The 18146-nt window shown below is 44.0% G+C and overlaps 2 protein-coding genes across 2 annotated transcripts; one reads left to right on the top strand and one right to left on the bottom strand.

Annotated features, from left to right (window-relative positions):
- Window positions 1–10: 10 nt before the first annotated feature.
- Window positions 11–2387, bottom strand: rbp4 (retinol binding protein 4, plasma). The gene is made up of 6 exons (XM_047609919.1): window positions 2322–2387; window positions 2022–2127; window positions 1744–1880; window positions 1543–1649; window positions 909–1121; window positions 11–668 (listed from the first exon to the last, which is right to left on the bottom strand). Exons 2-6 carry the CDS (start codon window positions 2124–2126, stop codon window positions 619–621), a joined length of 612 nt encoding a protein of 203 aa, XP_047465875.1. The 5' UTR covers window position 2127; window positions 2322–2387; the 3' UTR covers window positions 11–618.
- Window positions 2388–6288: 3901 nt separating this feature from the next.
- On the top strand, window positions 6289–17587 carry pde6c (phosphodiesterase 6C, cGMP-specific, cone, alpha prime). The gene is made up of 22 exons (XM_047609666.1): window positions 6289–7100; window positions 7986–8138; window positions 8953–9042; window positions 9217–9357; window positions 9857–9931; window positions 10072–10136; window positions 10263–10329; window positions 10419–10466; window positions 10555–10704; window positions 10996–11139; window positions 11551–11616; window positions 11733–11888; window positions 12059–12166; window positions 12266–12375; window positions 12461–12548; window positions 12637–12737; window positions 13132–13239; window positions 13364–13427; window positions 13675–13749; window positions 13874–13957; window positions 14407–14560; window positions 15605–17587. The coding sequence occupies exons 1-22, from the start codon at window positions 6633–6635 to the stop codon at window positions 15664–15666; spliced, it is 2577 nt and encodes an 858-aa protein (XP_047465622.1). The 5' UTR covers window positions 6289–6632; the 3' UTR covers window positions 15667–17587.
- Window positions 17588–18146: the final 559 nt, after the last annotated feature.

The following is an 18146-nucleotide window of genomic DNA, read 5'->3' as shown; positions in this document are numbered from 1 at the left end:
CTCTGTGACGTTGTTTTAAGGTTTTTATTTCAAAAACTCGATCAAGTTCACATCTTGGCATTAGGAAACAACCTTGACTTACTTACTGTACGCCTAAATATAGTAACTGTGCATGTTTTAAGGTCTATGTGCATTTGTGCTACAATGTACCATGCGTACCGTACCTTCAGTGACGTGGAAACCTGTTTTTTTCTTTTTAGCCAACGTGGCGTTTAGAGTCCAGGTTCACTTAAAGAGGAGATATTTTATGAGAGGGGTAATTCCAGACAACGCTACTGTCTGACATGTTTTCTCACTGGCATCACAGAGGAAGCATCGGTTCACATTTAAAGTTTGTTTTATGCAATTTTCCTTTACAAAAGAAAAAAAAAATACAACATGCAACTCTAACTAATGGAAACACTTAACGAAGAAAAGTCTTTTCTTGTGAATATTGCAGCTTGAAGTTTCCCATTTTAGTTTATTTTTTTAAAAGATGGACAAGCTTCTTTCCCTTTTCAAGACAGACATAAAATAGAGGTAAAAGGGAAGAAGTGGGATTCAGTCTGAGACCAGTCCACAGTCTCAGGGGTGGATGGCGGATGGCGGATGGTGGAGGTGGTGGTTGAAGGGGGGCTCTTAGGAAGGGGGGCTCGGTGGGTCAAGAGATCCGCTCTCCTGGCAGAAGCCTGCAGGGCAGAGACACATTTTAGATCAGTTATATTAAAAGTCTAAATGTCTAATGTATTTCCAGCATTGATTTCAGAATGATGTCGTCAGTCAATCAAGTCGGTCACAAGAGGGTTTACACAACTCAGGTCAATCAATCATTCACTTGGTCTTTCACCTTATTGATCGACCCAGAGAGCACGGATCAGTAAATGGTGGAAAAAAACAAATAAGCATGAACTCGGATGAGTCCGACTCACCGGTGTGTGCGACGCGTCTGTATTTGCCGAGGAGACACAGCTCCATCTTCTTCTGGACGACGGTGACCTGGTCCTCCGGCCTCAGGCCGGTCGGGTGACGGGAGAATATGAAGGAGTAGCTGTCTAAGCAGGTGCCGTCGGAGTCTAGAAGTCTGCAGGAGTAGTGGATTGCGTAGTTGTCGTAGTCGGTGTCGATAACCCAGTGGTCATCGTCTGAGGTGAGGGAGGGAAGGGGAGAGATTAGATCGATGCCGAATCGAAAACGGTTCACCGAAGGACAAAATGTGTTGTTGACTCTGTTTCGCAATCTGAGAGTGAAAGTATAAAGAAATGGGTCGTGGGTAATAATAGTCTGGTTAAAGGCCTGGGATCAACCCCCGAGGTACCGTAAATCACAAACATGCTTAACGTCGGTGCCAAAGCTGCAGTCAACAGATTTATTTCAGAGGACGTGCTGAACCTTTTTCCTAAAGCATTGGCTGAGAGTTCCAGGGTCAGGGTCCTGGTGATTGATGATCAACAGTGTTCCTAGCACCTGCAAACCCTTCTCCGCGTGGGCGGACCCAGAGAGCAGCCGATTCACACTCAAGTCAGGTCCTATTCAGTGTGGGGACGTAACCGTTCTGCTACTTACTTCCAGTCTGCAAGTAGGATGCGACTCCCCAGTACTTCATCCTGAACTTGGCGGGGTCGGGAGTATCCTCAAAGGTGGCCATCATGTCGGCGCACATTTCCCAATTGCTGAGAGGGGGCGAAATATTGGAAAACGCGTGAGACAAAAACATGAAAAAGCACGCTAATGTTGACCAATTAGCCCAGAGCTTGAGAAACCTACTTGAGGATGATGACTCTGCCTTTAGCTGTGGCAGTCATTTTGCCGTCCTCGCTAATGGTGAACTGGGCCACGATGTTGTCGAGAAGGAACAAACCCTCTGGGTCCTTCTTTCCTACGGCGTACCACGTGCCTGCATACTGTAACGAAGGAGTCCACGTTTTTTTAATTAAACGCGACGATGGGCAGGGATGCAATGATTCGTTTAGAGGTCTGCAAAATCTGCAAAAATCTGCAAAATTTTATTAAAAAGTTAACAAATCTTTGTGTTTTCAACTTACCCTGGTTCTGTCAAAGTCCTGCATGACCTTAATGTTGGCTACCTGGCAGTCCTGTGCCCAGGACAGGGCCACAAGGCAGAGGGCTACAACACACCGCAGCAGCATTCTACCACAGAAGAAGCAGAAAAAAAAGAGAAACGAGATGTGTGGGTGCAGGCGGACGCAGAAAACAAGGCAAAACCGCAAAGGTAGACAATGGAGACGAACAGGATTTCTTAAAAATGACGTCTCACAATCTACTTTTTAAAAAAGAAATTCGCTTCAGTTGGTCAAAAGTCTGGAAATGCTCTCAGTACATACCTTGTTATGGGCAGCTCACAGCGATCCCCTGATCCCCACTCTGGACCCGGCCTTATATGCAGCTGGCTGATATTGCATAATGACTCGTAGGGACCTGAACCTCCCCTGTTCCCCCCACAGCTAGCTCTCCTTCTATTGGACAAACATTTACATAACTGTAGGCCCCGGCCCTATTGATTTACGCGTTCCCCTCAGTACCCCACTCCCACCCCTAAAAGTGTTTTTCTGTAACTGTTTTTAACTGTTGTTTTTTTGTTCGTTTTTTTTTGTCTTATCAAAGGTCATCTGGAATAAGAAGTAAAACGTATAGATGCAAACACACATCTGTAATACACTGAGTTACACAATCACTCTGAGAATACAAGGTGGTGAATGTGACCTATTTTTTAAGGAGCATGAGCGTGCACGCACACACGCACACACGTACAAGCACAAAAACTGCACTTAAAGTCTTTTTTTATGTGTGTTTTACGTTTGTTATGTGTGCCTTACAGCCACTATCAATGTATCAAAGTATCAGTTGCATCAGCCGGTGTAACTCCGTGTCCCTGTCAGCTGTGGACAGAGTCCATTCTCAGAAAAAAAAAAAAACACGATGCGGCACATTTTCGTGAGCTTCAGTTTATCTGCCCTAAACGTTCTCTCGTATCAAAAATCTAGGATTAATCCGCATGGATGACGCCTGTCCGGGTCTGTTAGAAGTATTTTCTGCTGTCATGTAAGGGATCCATCAGAGATCAGTTGTGCATTTTGACACCTCTGCAAAGTTAAATGACTCAAGAACATCTGTGTTTGGAAGATGCTTTTCCAGGATCACATTCAACTTGTTTCTTTCTGCTGTTTTTTGGATTTGCAAAGTTAAAAAGCGCATCACTATGTGCAACAAATACCTACTCTCCTCCCTGACAGGGGCCTGTTTTCCATCTGAATCAAATCTGCCATGTCCAATTTCTGCTTTTTTTAAATGAATTGATGCTGTTGTTTTGCACTGAGATCGTATAACCACTCCTCTGAGGGCTCGCTTGGATGAAGGAGCACAGCGCAGCCAAACATCTGCAGATTGCATAACCAAAACTGAAAGAAAAAAAAAAAAAAAACAGCGCAATCACTCTTGTGCGGAAAAATGTTAGCAGCTGGAATTTGGCCAGGAGGCAGAGCAACAATTTCGTAATCGTGAAAATTGGCCAAGAACTGCTCTGTATGTTACTCTGCTGGGTTTGTGTTGAACATTTTTTAAGGAGCGTACAGGTCAACAGGCTGCTGAAGGCAGGAGGCTTGTGGTTTGCGGTTTTGATGAAGTTAGAAACTTACTATAAATCCTACAGAGAAGTAGTGGATTGAGCAAAACACCTCATGACTCAAAGCTCGGCTTCCATTTGAACTTTGGAGCTCTGGTGAGTGGATCATGTGGATCCATACAGTGAATTGTGGGTCTTTCAGTTTGTCCAAACAAAACATAACCCAATCAGACACCACTACACCCTGTAACCTAAAGACACAAACTCCCTCTAACTCATGAAGGCTCTGGAGGGTATCGACAAAACTCCACTAACCCCCGTCAGGGCCCCTCTTCTACCGACCCTATTACAGATTCCAGAAGTTTGAACCCCAGACTGTAGAAAAACACAGGTTTTCTACGGTCTGTGAACTGAACAGGGAAGCATGTTTGAATTCATATGCTAGGATTAACACTGCAAGTCATATCAGGAGTCATTATGGATTCAAGCTGAGAAGAAAGCTTTGAATGTAGATAAAAGTGAGAGCTTCAAGAAAAAAAAGGTTTAGGACCACTGAGTCCCAGAGGTTGCTCTTTTGTAGGTTGCTTGATAGGACCAGATGTTATGATCCCTAGCGACTGAGCACTATATTCACCTTCAGTGATAAAGCCAGGGCCATGGAGAAACCCCAGATCCGACCATGTGGTCTACCTCCCCCTACTGCCCCATTTTCAAGAGAAAGAAGAAAGAAAGAAGGTGGATGACCATAGTAGAGACTGACCGATATGAATTTTTTAGGGCCGATACCGTTTTTTCATCAGCATTGGTGCAGATTTTTAAGAGCCGATATGTGGAGCTGATAGTTCTTTTTCTCCTTCCTGTTACATGACGAAAATGACAATGAATAACATGACAACAAATGTGAGGCAATGTATGGGCTGCACGGGTCTGCAGCAACTCCAGCAGCACAGGGCGGCCAGTGGATGAAAATCATATATATTTAGTATCAGCGAATGCACCCATGTATACCAATACCAATACCATCCTCAGAGCTGAGGCAGACCTACCACATGGGGCTTGAGGAGAATTCTGTTTCTTTAAGAGTTCATCATTAAAGAATAGGCGTCAGCTGCAGCTGGGACATTTAATAGGACTACATGTTACAATCCAGAGTAAATATTTTGGTGTAAATGACATCACTGAGCCAGTTTGCGCCCTATTTTGTTGTGTATTCTGCATGTCCCAGTGTTCAAAGCAAACTAAGGCAAGGTAACCTTTGTAACCGTAACCCTTGTAAACCTGTTCAATACAATTTCCCCAAAAACACACAACATCCTGTACCAGATACGGTGCATCCAGAAAAATACAGATCTGCTTTCAGTCTGAAAACATAACACAGGTACTGACTTTCAGTAGTGGCCTGTCCATGGTTCTGATGTATCTTTCAAAACTAGTGAAATCTTTCATGGCTTTTAGATAGAAAGGGCCCCCTAGAGTTGTGGACTGCTTTTGATGCACTGGACACCATTTAAAGGTTTAAGAAGGTTAATGTTTGTCATTGCACAATATTCAAAAAGATAACCAGGTTGGGGTTCCCACTCTCACTTCCTTCCCCAAACTATTCCCTGGTTGTGTCTGTCCTGGCTTGATGCCTCTGGATATCAGAAGTTCAGTGATTAACACTCCTGCTGTCTGCCCACGCTTCTCTTCCCCACACTAACACCCAACCAGCTTCTCCCACTGTGAAGTGGGCCGCTCTAACTTATCTCCACAATGCCTCAAATCCACGCTCCTTTTGTAGTTCTCCCTTGATAAGTCCGCCTTAATCCTCAAAGCAGAAAATAGTGGGGAACTCCATGTCTTGCCAGCGTGCCAGCCGTTAACCACAGTTAATCATAGCCAGCCACCTTTGTTTAGGGCCTCGTTCCCAGACATCTGAGTCCCGCTAATTGGCCACGTTCCAGCTCGGTGGCCGATACCTCTGTGATGATTTCATTAGAGCACAGGTAGAGTGCTCGCACATAAAGCAGACTTCCGTTATGGATCTGGACCTGTGCCAGCTGCTGTTGCTATATGGGTACTTCCTCCACGGTGGCATTCAAGGACTGAACAGTGACATGGGATTGGCTTATTGAGAAGGTTATTTGAGGATTCAGGAAAGCCAACATTATAGCCAGCTTCCTAATGCTGTGTAGGTCTACCTTGTGCCTCCAAAACAGTTGTAACTCACCAGACGATGGGTACTGACCTTCTGGGGGTTTGAGTGGTGTTAGTGGGGGGCATCAAGGAGCCATCAAGGCATCATTACTATGGGGTGGGGGTGTCTGGTCTGGTCTAGGTGGGTGCTACATGTCTAAGTAACATCCACACAAATGAATACCAGGCAAGTTTCCCAACAGAACTTTATATTGTCATAAGATGGTTTAAATGTTATTCTGTCCTGTCGTCACAATGTTGTGGCTGATCGGTGTATGTGTCTCTTGATTGGTCCCATAATGGGAGGGGTGGGGCTGTAGAGATCAGGGGCTGGTGGGAACTGCAAATACCTGGGAATTAAAGAGCTTTAGACAACTTGAAAGTCAACGGTTGGACTTAGGGGACTTTGGTATCGGTGAGGGTGAAGCTGATTGCTGTTTTTTCTGAAGTCCACACATCTCCTTCTTCTTCTCCATCAGTTCATAACAAAACAAATCGTCTCCTGGTGAACCTGCATCTGACCTGACAACACTCTCCCTCTCTCACATCCTTCCTTAGGTGGGGATATAAAATGATCAGCGTTGGGATTTGCGGGTTAAGGACGCTTAGAGCAGGGCTTTTAATGTCATGACGTCACATTAATTAGGGCCCACTTTGATCCCTTCAGCCTCTAAGCCGCACACCGGTCCCGTCCTGCCCTGCCTGTCCGTGGACACACGGGACGCGTTAGTGACTCCCTTGGGGACCGTGGAGGAGGATGCATGTCCGCTCGCACTGACGCATCTGATCCATCCGAACCCTGCAGGCCACAGCGCAGCTTCCTTCTGCACCTACACTTGGGTGATGCTTTTCTAACGAAATAAAAAGAAGAAGAGAGGAATATAAAACTTAACTCAAAATGGCAGATAAGGACAGCGTGGAGAAATACCTGGAGAACAACCCGCAGTTCGCCAAAGAATACTTCGACAAGAAGTTGCGCGCCGAGGCTCTCTCCGCCGCCTTCTCCACGCCCGTGGACGTCAAGGACACCGCTTCCTTCAAGGATGTTAACTCCGTGCAAGAGGCCGCCATCATCTTCGACCTCATCCAGGAAATGCAGAAGCAGGTGGCCATGGAGCAGTCCCTCCACAAGGTGCTGCAGAGGGTCGCCCTGATCCTGCAGGCCGACCGGGTCAGCTACTACATAAGCCGATCGAGAAACGGAATACCGGAGCTCTCCTCTTGCCTCTTCGACGTGACCCCGACGTCCAAATACGAGGCGAACCTGGTCCACCCGCAGCAGGAAATCGTGTTCCCCTTGGACATGGGCATCGTGGGTTTAACCGCGAACTCCAAGAAGCCGCAGAACGTCCCTGATGTCACGCAGGTGAGAAGTGTGTGTGTGTGTGTGTGTGTGTGTGTGTGTGTGTGTGTGTGTCCCTATAGAGATGATCAGGCGTTTGTGAAAAGTTGTAAAAATTTGTGCTACCTCGAGGACATTCTTGGAGAAAAGCTAATCACCTCACCTGGTTGAACAGCGGGTAGTTTGTAGAGATCTCTGTTTATTTTATCTGTGTTACTTAAAATAATAAAGTACCTGTAGATTTTTATGCTCTGTAAACTTGTGAAAAAATCATTATTGCTGCAATTTCTACACAATGTTATTCTTTCTTTGACATGCTTTGTGCAAAAACATTGTTTGCATCCATGTCTGCACCTTCTAATAGATGCTGCATTAATTGGATCAGCAAAGTGGCCAAGAGCAACGTCCATACAGCTACTAACCAACTTTTTCATTTGGGAAAAGAAATAGAAATATTGCAACAGATCCCCAACTGACTGAAGTTTATTTATTATTATATTGTACTAGACAGCAGAATATCTCCTATGTGGAAAGACAAATCTACTTTGCATACTCTATCAATATATATGTGTGAAGAGAAGACTAAAGTGTATAAAAATTAATGTAACTTTGAATGTATACAGGGTTTTTTCAGGTTTGAACAAGTGAAAGACTTTTTGAGACTTTTTAAAACTTTTTCTAAGACCATTATGGGTTAAATTTAAGACCTACACAAAGTACGAAAACTTAAGATGTGACTAAATGTAATTTAAGACCTACAATGCAAAATATGCCAGTATTTAAGACTTTTTAAGGCCTTAAATTGGGATTATCAAGACTTTTGATATTATTAAGACTTTTTAAGACTCTGCAGGAACCCTGGTATGTGTTGCACTTTATTCACCGTGGTTTCTTCTCCTCTGCACCCAGAACAAAAAGTTCAGTGACTTTGTGGACAAGCAGACCGGCTACAAGACCAAATGCATGCTCACCTACCCGCTGATGGCTGACAAAGAGTGCCTCGGCGTCGTCATGGTGCTGAACAAAATCGGAGCTGACGCCTTCTCCAAGGAGGACGAGACGGTAAGAACACGCTGCAGCAGCACCAGGTCTGACACATGGGGGAACGGTGACTTGTGATATTAATTCTTTGTCTCAACCCGGTGCTGCTTCCAAAAAAAAAAAAAAAACAAAGCAAAAAACCCCAAACTGTGCAGTTAAATAAAGATTATTGCTGCAATTGCATCCTAACGGCGGGGTGCAAACTGCTCCTGGTTATGTCAGTGGGAGCCAATCAGAGCCTCAGTGCGGTTGATTTTGAGCATTCACCTTGATGCAAAGACAAAAAAAAAAAAGGCCTAATAATTTAACAAGGGATACGTTATCTCTGTGGTGTGCATCAGAGAACATTCACTTCTGGGGCTGAAGCTGTATCTTCACACTGAGGCCCAGCAGTTGTCTAAAGAATAAACTGGGTCAGATGGAAATTGTGTTTTATTTTGCAGACTATTTGAGTCATAGTGGTGATTTAAAGAGGATGAATAACAGATGTGAGGAGAGCTCTACCTGCTAAGACCCAATAATATCCCACTGCACACTATTTCTACTGCTGCTTTTTAATAAATGAACATTTTTAAGAAAAATCCATTCATGTTTCCCTGATCAGGTGTTAAAGTGTAATGTGTTTTATATCCATATAAATCTGTGTTAAGACTTCAGAGATTCTAAAGTCAGTATTTACTGAACTGCCCCATCTAAATGTCATCACATATATGATTGACACACCCCATGTGATTCCTGTACACTTCTCTTTTTGTGAGAAACCACATCCTCGGTGGATAAGAAGCGTCTGAAATCGATTGCTGTGCTGAAACCTCTGATCTGATTTGCTCCTCAGCTCTTCCACAAGTACATGAACTTCGCCCAGTTCATCGCCCTGCAGCATTTCACAGCCTACATGTTCAACGTGGAATCCAGGAGGAGTCAGGTAAACAACGAGCTCGGCGCATCCTTAGCTGAGAGGAGGGAGCCGGCGTGTCTTCCCTTATCTTTAGACACTTCTGTTCATTTCCTGCTCTAATGCACAGAACAAGCCTCCTACTATTCCTTCAGTGTCCGAAAACATCCGCTTCCCCTTCACTGCTTGTTTCTTTGGCTCCAGGTGCTGCTCTGGTCGGCCAGCAAAGTGTTTGAGGAGTTGACAGATATTGAGAGGCAGTTCCACAAAGCCCTCTACACTGTGAGAACCTACCTGCAATGTGAACGGTACTCAGTGGGCCTTTTGGACATGACCAAAGAGAAGGTTGGTTTATTTGCAGAATAGGTTCACACACAGGTTTTAACCTCCTGAGACCCAAGCATTTAGTTGGAATGCATCTTAATTTCTTTAAAATAAGATTAAGTTCTTTAGGTGTTTGGGATTAGTAGAACCTAAGAAGTATCGAAAATAAGCAGCATCTTTGAACTGGAAGTAGTTTTTGAAATAAATGCAGGGATTCTTTCACTGTATTTTGCGATTTAAGTCACCAAATTTGCCCATGTATACAAATATATCTTATATCTATTTACACTTTTCGAGCTACATCGCTTTTAAACCGATGATCATACAGCTTCAGTATTTATATTGTATCTGTACAATTGTTTGAACATTTTAATTAAATACTCAGTTGATGGTGCACGCGATTAATATAGATTAAAAATTAATGATATTTAATCGTGATTAATCGTATTTCTTAGAGTGGAAGTCAAAGGATTAATGCATCCCCTATATGGCTTCAAGCATATATTTCTTCCTCCTCCAGGAATTCTATGATGAATGGCCGGTGAAACTGGGAGATGTGGAACCCTACAAAGGGCCAAAAACACCAGACGGCAGGGTAACGTTCATTTTTCCTCTCCATTAAACAGCTTCTTTTTTTTCTTTCTTTTTATGAAATGCTGCACTTTATATGTTAATTACATAGCGTGGTTGGAAGCCGATGTGTAATCACTGACGGGCTCCTGCTTTTTCACACAGGAAGTCATCTTTTACAAGATCATTGACTACCTCCTGGAGGGGAAAGAAGAAATCAAAGTCATACCGTGAGTCTACATGCTACAAATAGTGATATAGACCCGTGCATTTAAAGCACTGCATTAAAAAAAAGAACGTTTTTATGCAAGGTGGCGAGTCAGCGCTGTTTAACACACATCCTCATCCTTTTTCAGTGGTCCACCTGCAGATCACTGGGCCCTGGTCAGCGGGCTGCCGACCTACGTTGCAGAGAATGGTTTCGTAAGTCTCTTGCATGAAACTTTTTTTTTCTACTTAAATCAATAAATCCCATAATAAATCTATAAATGTTTCCATGTGACGGCTTGTAGATTTGCAACATGATGAACGTGGCTGCAGACGACTTCTTCACGTTCCAGGTGTGGTACATGTGTTTCGTATTTATTTATACGTGGTGCATCGGATTGCGCTCGGTCCGGTCCCTAATTTTGAACTCCCGATTTGCAGAAAGAGGCCGTGGACGAGACGGGCTTCGTCATCAAGAACTGCTTGTCGCTGCCGATCGTCAACAAGAAGGAGGAGATAGTGGGCATCGCCACTTTCTTCAACAGGAAAGACGGGAAGCCGTTTGACGAGCACGACGAACAGATCACAGAGGTCGGCTCTTTGTCTCTCAGCTTGTGTCATTGTAGATGTCGTGTTGTGCGTGCAACCACCACACCACCACAACACTTGCATATTAATGAAAAAAAAAACATACCAAAACAGCAGTGGGGTCCACCTTAGTTTAGCGAGTATATGTTAAACTAATTAATCTTCTCCAGTGCATTCATTGGCGTAATTATTAAGGTTTTAGCAATAACTAAAAATAAATCATGCACATGCTCCGTTGCTTCTTCTTTTTAATTTCTTACTTCTCTTATTCTGTCTTTTCCGTTCCATTTCCAGGCCCTGACTCAGTTCCTGGGCTGGTCCGTGCTGAACTGTGACACCTACGACCGTCTGAACCGCATGGAGTGGAGGAAAGACATCGCCCAGGAGATGCTCATGTACCAGACCCAATGCACCAAAGACGAGCTGCAGACCATCCTGGTCCGTATCACTTCGCCGCACGGCTTTCTTTCACATTTCCATCTCTTCTTTTCACGCACCTTTGATCTCTCAACATTTGCTCAAGAGGGAATAAAAAGCAGGGATTTGGAGTGGCGATGCGCCGTGAATAGCTTTTTGAGTAGCAGCCCTCCATTAGCAGCTATTAGAGGACTAATAGGAGGTCTGATGGATCATATTTCCACTTGGCAAGCAGCATTTGAGAAAATAACAAGAGTTTACAAGGTTAATGGAGCACTTGTCTGAAGCTTCTGAAAACACAAAATTCTTTATTTATTTTTTGGCGTATGGAGGAATTCAAGCTGTAAATTGCTCAAGATGAGTTCAGGCCGTGGACAGAATGAAAATGGAGCCACGATTGAGATGACTGTTTTTTCTGTCTTTTCTAACCAGAACACCAAGGAGAAGTTTGACCAAGAACCAGAAGACTGTGACCAGAAAGAGATGTACAAACTATTGGTATGTACAGTTTACAGGACGTGTGGAAAAAAATTAAACTAATTAAAACTTTAAGATTTGTGGATGTGAACTGCATGCTGCATTTATTTATTTCAATTTTTTCTTTTTCTGCTCAGAGATCAAACATCCCGCCAGCTGACAACGTCAACGGGGAGAGCCTGTACCTGTTCTCCTTCAGCGACTTCCCCGTCACAGAGTTCGACCTCATCAAAGCCGGCATTCGCATGTTCTTTGAGCTCGGGGTCGTGGAAAAGTTTAAAGTTCCCGCCGAGGTGAGTCACATTTCAATGAATCAGCTAATGCTAGCTAAACTATCAAAATTATAAGCTAGCATCAATTCACATTTGAATGTGAACCTCCAGGCTAACCAATTCAAATTAAATTAGTTCTCTTTTCTTCTCTGGGTGTTTCCTTTTAATAATTACCAATCGTTCCCTCCCAGACTCTGACCAAGTGGATGTACACCGTGAGGAAGGGTTACCGTAGCATTACCTACCACAACTGGAGGCACGGTTTCAACGTGGGCCACACCATGTTCTGCCTGCTGCAGGTAATGACTATTCAACATTTGTTTTCTTTGTTTTTGTTTATTTTGAGCTATTGCGTGCACACGTCCGGCAGAAATTTGACAGTCTTCCCTCGCCCTCAGACAGGGAAGCTGAGGAAGTACTACTCAGATCTAGATGCCTTCGCCATGGTGGCTGCTGCTTTCTGCCACGACATAGACCACAGAGGGACCAACAATCTCTACCAGACAAAGCAAGTCAACGCATCCTTTTGTGTGAATATCCTCAGGGAAATGTGTGCATGTGTGTTTAACCTTTTTTTTTTATTTTTATTGTAGGAGTGCATCTCCTCTGGCCAAACTTCACGGCTCCTCCATCATGGAGAGGCACCATTTGGAGTACAGCAAGACGCTCATGGGGGAGGAGGTAAGACACAGAACAAGCATCTCTCTGAAATAAATGACCAAGGAGTTAACACACGGTATTGAGCACTCGTCTCCGTCGTCTCTTGCAGAGCTTGAACATCTTCTGCAACCTCCAGAAGCGTCAGTTTGAGACTGTGCAGCATTTGTTTGATGTCTGCATCATCGCCACTGATCTGGCCCTTTACTTCAAGTAGGTTTTGAGCAACAATTAGTGCCAGATATGACATAATGCTAGGGAGAGACTGTAGCTATGCTGAGGAAACATTAAGCTGCGGCCCATTCATGCTTTACCCTCCACCTCTGTTTTGACTAATTAGGGTTTCATGTCTGGGAACACATCAGATGTTGGGTTAGGGTTAGGTTTTTTAAACCTGTAGTGGATTCGGTTGAAGTGTTGCTTGCTTGCTAATAGGCTAAGACCATTGGTCAACACCAGAAAGCTTCCAGTTTCTAAACCCTGGCTCTCGACCTGCAGATTCTGCATATTTGCTGTTTGCACGGATCAGTTCTATCGAAGCCGTCTGTGTGCTTGTTTAGTACAGTCCCCTGGCTCGACTCTGTCACATCTGTTTCTCTTCATGCAGAAAGAGAACCATGTTCCAAAACATCGTGAACGCGACAGAGCCGATGACGGACGAGAAGGAGGCCACCGCTTACATTTCCAACAACCCCGTCAGAAAGGAAATCGTCATGTACGTAGACGGTTTGAATGATGTTGTTTTGACTGACGGGCCAAATAATGATCGTCCTCACTGCTAGCGGAGCGACGTCCCGCTCTCACCGGCTCACTCGTTTGCACTCTCTTCTCTCCTCCAGGGCCATGATGATGACAGGTTGCGACTTGTCAGCCATCACCAAGCCCTGGGAGGTGCAGAGCAAGGTGGGTGAACTCTGCAGCCTTTGCGTGGGATGATTTTTAAAAATGTGAAGTGAGGGTGACAAGAAACAGAAAGAAAGAGCTCTCAGGGTGCACACATGCCCACATTTAATTTATTCTCAAGAGATGTTAACCTGCATGTAAATACTGCAGTATGGAAAGGACTGAATAACTGCCTTAGTGAATAAAGTTTATCTTGTATTATTTTATACATTAACATCCCTGTGTCGTGGTTTACATCTATCTCCAGGTGGCTCTCATGGTCGCCGCTGAATTCTGGGAACAGGGTGATTTGGAGAGATCCGTTTTGGACCAACAGCCAATTGTAAGATCTGTTGCTCTCTCGTGTCTTCTTCACAATTGTTTTTTTTTTTTAAATACATTTGACAGGATTGTTGAACATCTGCTCCCTCACTGATTTATTTACCTTCCCCGTCTGTCTCCCTCAGCCCATGATGGACAGAAACTGTGCTGAGCAGCTACCCAAGATGCAGTGCGGCTTCATCGACTTCGTGTGCGCATTTGTGTACAAGGTACGTTCTTACCACCGTTTTTTTTTTCCTAAGGCTGCCACAAACGATGAAGGGAAGGTGATGGTGCAAAGATAGCTGTTGAAAGGCAAACATGGGCTTTTGCAAAAGTCTGTGTTGCAACAGTTTGCATCCACATGTTGGAATTTGGTGCAGCAGCGCTTATTTTTGGGTCTTTACCGTCATGTAATAGGAGCTTGTGTGTCTCTTCAACACCTACTCTTTAAAGAGTTGTTGTTGTAGCTTCATTTTGAATTATATGGCGATGAACCCGTTGAACCGAGCAGGCCCCGGCAGGAATGTCAGCGAGCTGTTTGTCAGTCAGGATGGTATTTACATGGGAACACACACACACCGGCTGCATCCATAACCGTGACCATGTGTCCTGGGGGCTAACTCGTCTTCTTCTTCTTCCAAGCACAACATTAATCACGTTTTCCTTCGTTTGCCAGGAGTTCTCCAGGTTCCACAAAGAGATCACGCCCATGTTCGACGGCCTGAACAACAACAGGGCACACTGGAACGAGCTGGCTGAGGTGTACAACGCCAAGATGAAGGCCATCGAGGATGAGAAGAAGAGACTAGAAGAGGAGGAAGCCAAGAAAGGTAAAAAAAAATCTGACAGAAGAAGACCAACTAGGGAATGAGCTATTCCTCTATGCTGATGATGTGTTACATGGACATCATGTTAGATACATCTGACCAATATTCACCCATAGAGAAGTGGCAATAACAGAGAATAAAGTAGGATTAAAAGTTAATATATGCCACAGTGCAGGATCAGGAAAACACGGAGGAAACTCCACCGTTTCCCCAGTGAACAAAAACAGAACAAGTTATTTCTCCCTATTATGTGAGGTAAATCTGAAGGTCTCTCTTTGACGTTCGTTAAGATTTTATAGGAAAAATAAAGTCATACCATCATTAATGTGAACCTTGATCTGAAAAACACCACTTTACAAATGAATGAAGGTTGAAGTTAACCTGGCCTTATGCTAGCCTTATGCTAGCCGTATGCTAGCCTTATGCTAGCTAGTTATCTAGACTAAAGGCTTAGAAAAGTAGCAGCTAGCGTCATATATACTGTGAAACCCATGTGTTCATGTAATTTATGTCCATGTAGGTAGACACATTTAATTGACACGTAACTTTACCTCAGTTACTACTAAGTTATTATGGCTAGTATGCTAATGCTGTAATGATAATGCTAAATAACAGCAAGACCAGTTTAATTTTCACTATTTCTGAGTATTTATAATTTTTCGGAGTAATTTCTAACTTTTAACGATGATGGATGAACATGGAGACTGAGGAGAAGGAAAACACAGCTCCATGACTGATGAGGTGATTGGGCTACAAAGCATTTTACAGGCTCATTTAAGATATTTAAAGTAAGTAGACGCTGGGATATTTAAATGAGAACCTTTTTACATATTGACAGACGTTGGTAATAACATTTATAGGCCCATTAATGGTGAAAATAAGACATTTATTTCAATATAGCACATCCGCCCCATAGGGTTACACTGTAGAATCTAACCTCTGATGTAGCAAACATGGCGCCCATGAGTTGAGTTGACCAGACTCTCTCTAATATGAGAAGTTTTGACATCATTTTACATCTTTCTTATTCCTATCTTGTTCACTTAGCTGGTGGTGGCGGTGGTGGTGGTGGCGAAGCAGGGAAGTCAAAGACCTGCACCATCTGTTAAGTCTCCTCCGGTGCTCGGATCTGGACTGACGCGGCCTGTTTAGGACTAACCTAGTCAACACCGGCCTTGGATCTTTTCCTTGGGCCTGGTCTCGTCCATCTACTACTACCAGCGTAGTCCAGTCCAGCCCACGTCGGTCCGCTCCGGCTCAGCGTAGCCCACTAGTCTAGCGTAGCGAGGTCTGGTCTGGATTAGACCCGGAACTAAGACTAAGATTCTTCAAAGGAGGGAAGAGTCAGAAGCTTCACCAGGAAGTAAAGCTGAGAAGGCGTTCGACTCCGAAGACGTGTTTTCGAAAAACTTTCTTCTTCGTCTGCTTTGTGCAACAACGCGCAGGAAATGGACGGTCAACGCACACTCCCCTTTAGCTTAGAGACAAACCACACGCTTCTGCCGTGGTTGGATATCCTAAAGTAGCCCGAGGTCAGTCGGTAAACACACAATACAGTCATACTATAGGTTGCACAATGCACTTGGCAGCGGCAGAACTGAAGAGAGGAGTGGAGGGCAGGCAGGGACAGTGACCACGTAACCTCATACCTACAGAGGAGTGGGTCAAAGTTTTTCCTTTTTCCTTTAAATGGTTAAAGGCACGTTGGTCACATTTACCGGGACGTGAGTAACACCGAGATGGAGAAGGGCTCTCGCCTCAGAAGTTACCAATGACAGGTTGTGTTTCTTTTAATATGCAATTTATCTATTTACACACACACAGACACGCATATATATATATATATATATATTTTTTGATTCTTTTGCGTATTTTGTACTTGAATTGTCTTCATGAACGGAGAGTTTGAGGCCGTTGCAGACCTGTGGATGCGGCGAATGTGCGGCGAAATGGTGATTTAGACGTAGCTTTACTGACATCTGACCAACACTTTTTAAGCTGTTTGAGAAATGCATGTACGCTGGGGTTTAGATCGAATTTCCAATTTCCAAAAGATAAGTTATTCTCTTAAACGTTCTTGATTTCACATGTATATAGTTATACGACATAGAGACTGTGTAAAAGATGTAAATTGTGTAAACTTAAGAATAAAACTGAAGCTTTGACTGAGGTTTTGGTTTTGGCCAGGAGTCACGGTCCGACCGGACACCGCTTCTACCTCTCCTGTAAGAGGGCTTGATAGGATTTGATTGCCAGCCAGCGTTTGAGATCCACACAGCTTTGGGCTTTAAATACCCTTCTTACAGAGGTTAAAGGAGGCTGGCGAAGCCTCATCAGATGTTTATGCACACGAGTGCGCAAAGATGCAAGAGTAGCGTAACTGACTGTGCGATGGTACAGGCCAAACTTCTCAGAGATTTATTTATTTTGTTTCTTCGCCGATTGCAACGGTTGAGGCAAGTCCGTCCATGGAGGCCTACATGTGGTCTGACAACCTGAGATTACAGAGCAACCCTCCGTGCACTTTCTGAGACACTTTTAGCGAAATCCCTCGAAGGGCAAAGCCGAGCTTCGTGTCCCTGCGCTTCCTGTTACACAATCTATAATCAATAGAGCATCGATTCATGGCGCTTAATCCTGTCAGCGTGGCTTTGGGGGACTACCTGGAAACTGTTTGAGTTAAAGCGAGGAGCCGTGATGTAATCAGTGGAGCCGAAACAGTGCATAAACTTTGACTGAGTCGAGCCCCGACTGAGACGTTTGCTTCAGTAAATATTTACGGCACCAGCTCTGCTTCCAGCGAATTTAAAAAGAAAGAAAGAAAGAAAGAAAGAAAAAGGCCCCTGGCTTTTTCATTAGCTCCCTTGTGAGAATTGAGTAAATAATTCACAATTTACTTTCTACTTCAGCTGTCATTCAGGCATTAGAATTTGATGTATGAAATGACCTCTATTGTATGCGAGTATATGTGTCATGATATGTAACATGTGTAAGCAAATAAAAGAACTTTATTGCAGGTGCAAGAAAAAAGCTAATCACCTTTTTTTTCCTTCCCCCCTCAATATTAAAATAGTAGAGCATAAATCTACACTTGTGCACATGAAGGTTACACGCAGAAACACACACACACACACAAAATAAATAAATAAATAAATAAAAAATGAAGTTCAGAATCCTCGGGCTTAGCAGCGGCGGTCTTAGTCGTATATCGTGCGGGATCTCAGAGGCTCCAAAGCTGGATGAGCCTCTCGGGGAAAGAGGATCAGTGGATTGGTTTTGATCCCGGCCTGATACAATGCTGTCTGGCTGCGCTGCCGCAAGAAAACGGGAGGCTGCGTGCTGTTGTGCTGCTGTTGTTTAACTTTAAATATTCCCAAAAATCTGCTTCAGCATCATATATCGATCTCAGGACGCTGCTTAGCTTCCCCCCGAAAAAAAAAAGAAAAGAAAAGATGGGAGTACGTGACACGCAAGAGCGCAAAGAGAAGTAATCCATCATTTCTAGGGACGGTTCAAATACATCGACAGCGTCAACATGACCCTTCGCTCCCCAAACAGTTTCGGGGTCAGTGAGTACAGAACTGACTGC

This window comes from Mugil cephalus, chromosome 16, assembly GCF_022458985.1.
Source record: "Mugil cephalus isolate CIBA_MC_2020 chromosome 16, CIBA_Mcephalus_1.1, whole genome shotgun sequence".
Lineage (NCBI taxonomy): Eukaryota > Metazoa > Chordata > Actinopteri > Mugiliformes > Mugilidae > Mugil > Mugil cephalus.
The sequence above is the reverse complement of the archived record's forward strand: the minus strand, read 5'-3'. Positions and strand labels throughout refer to the sequence as shown.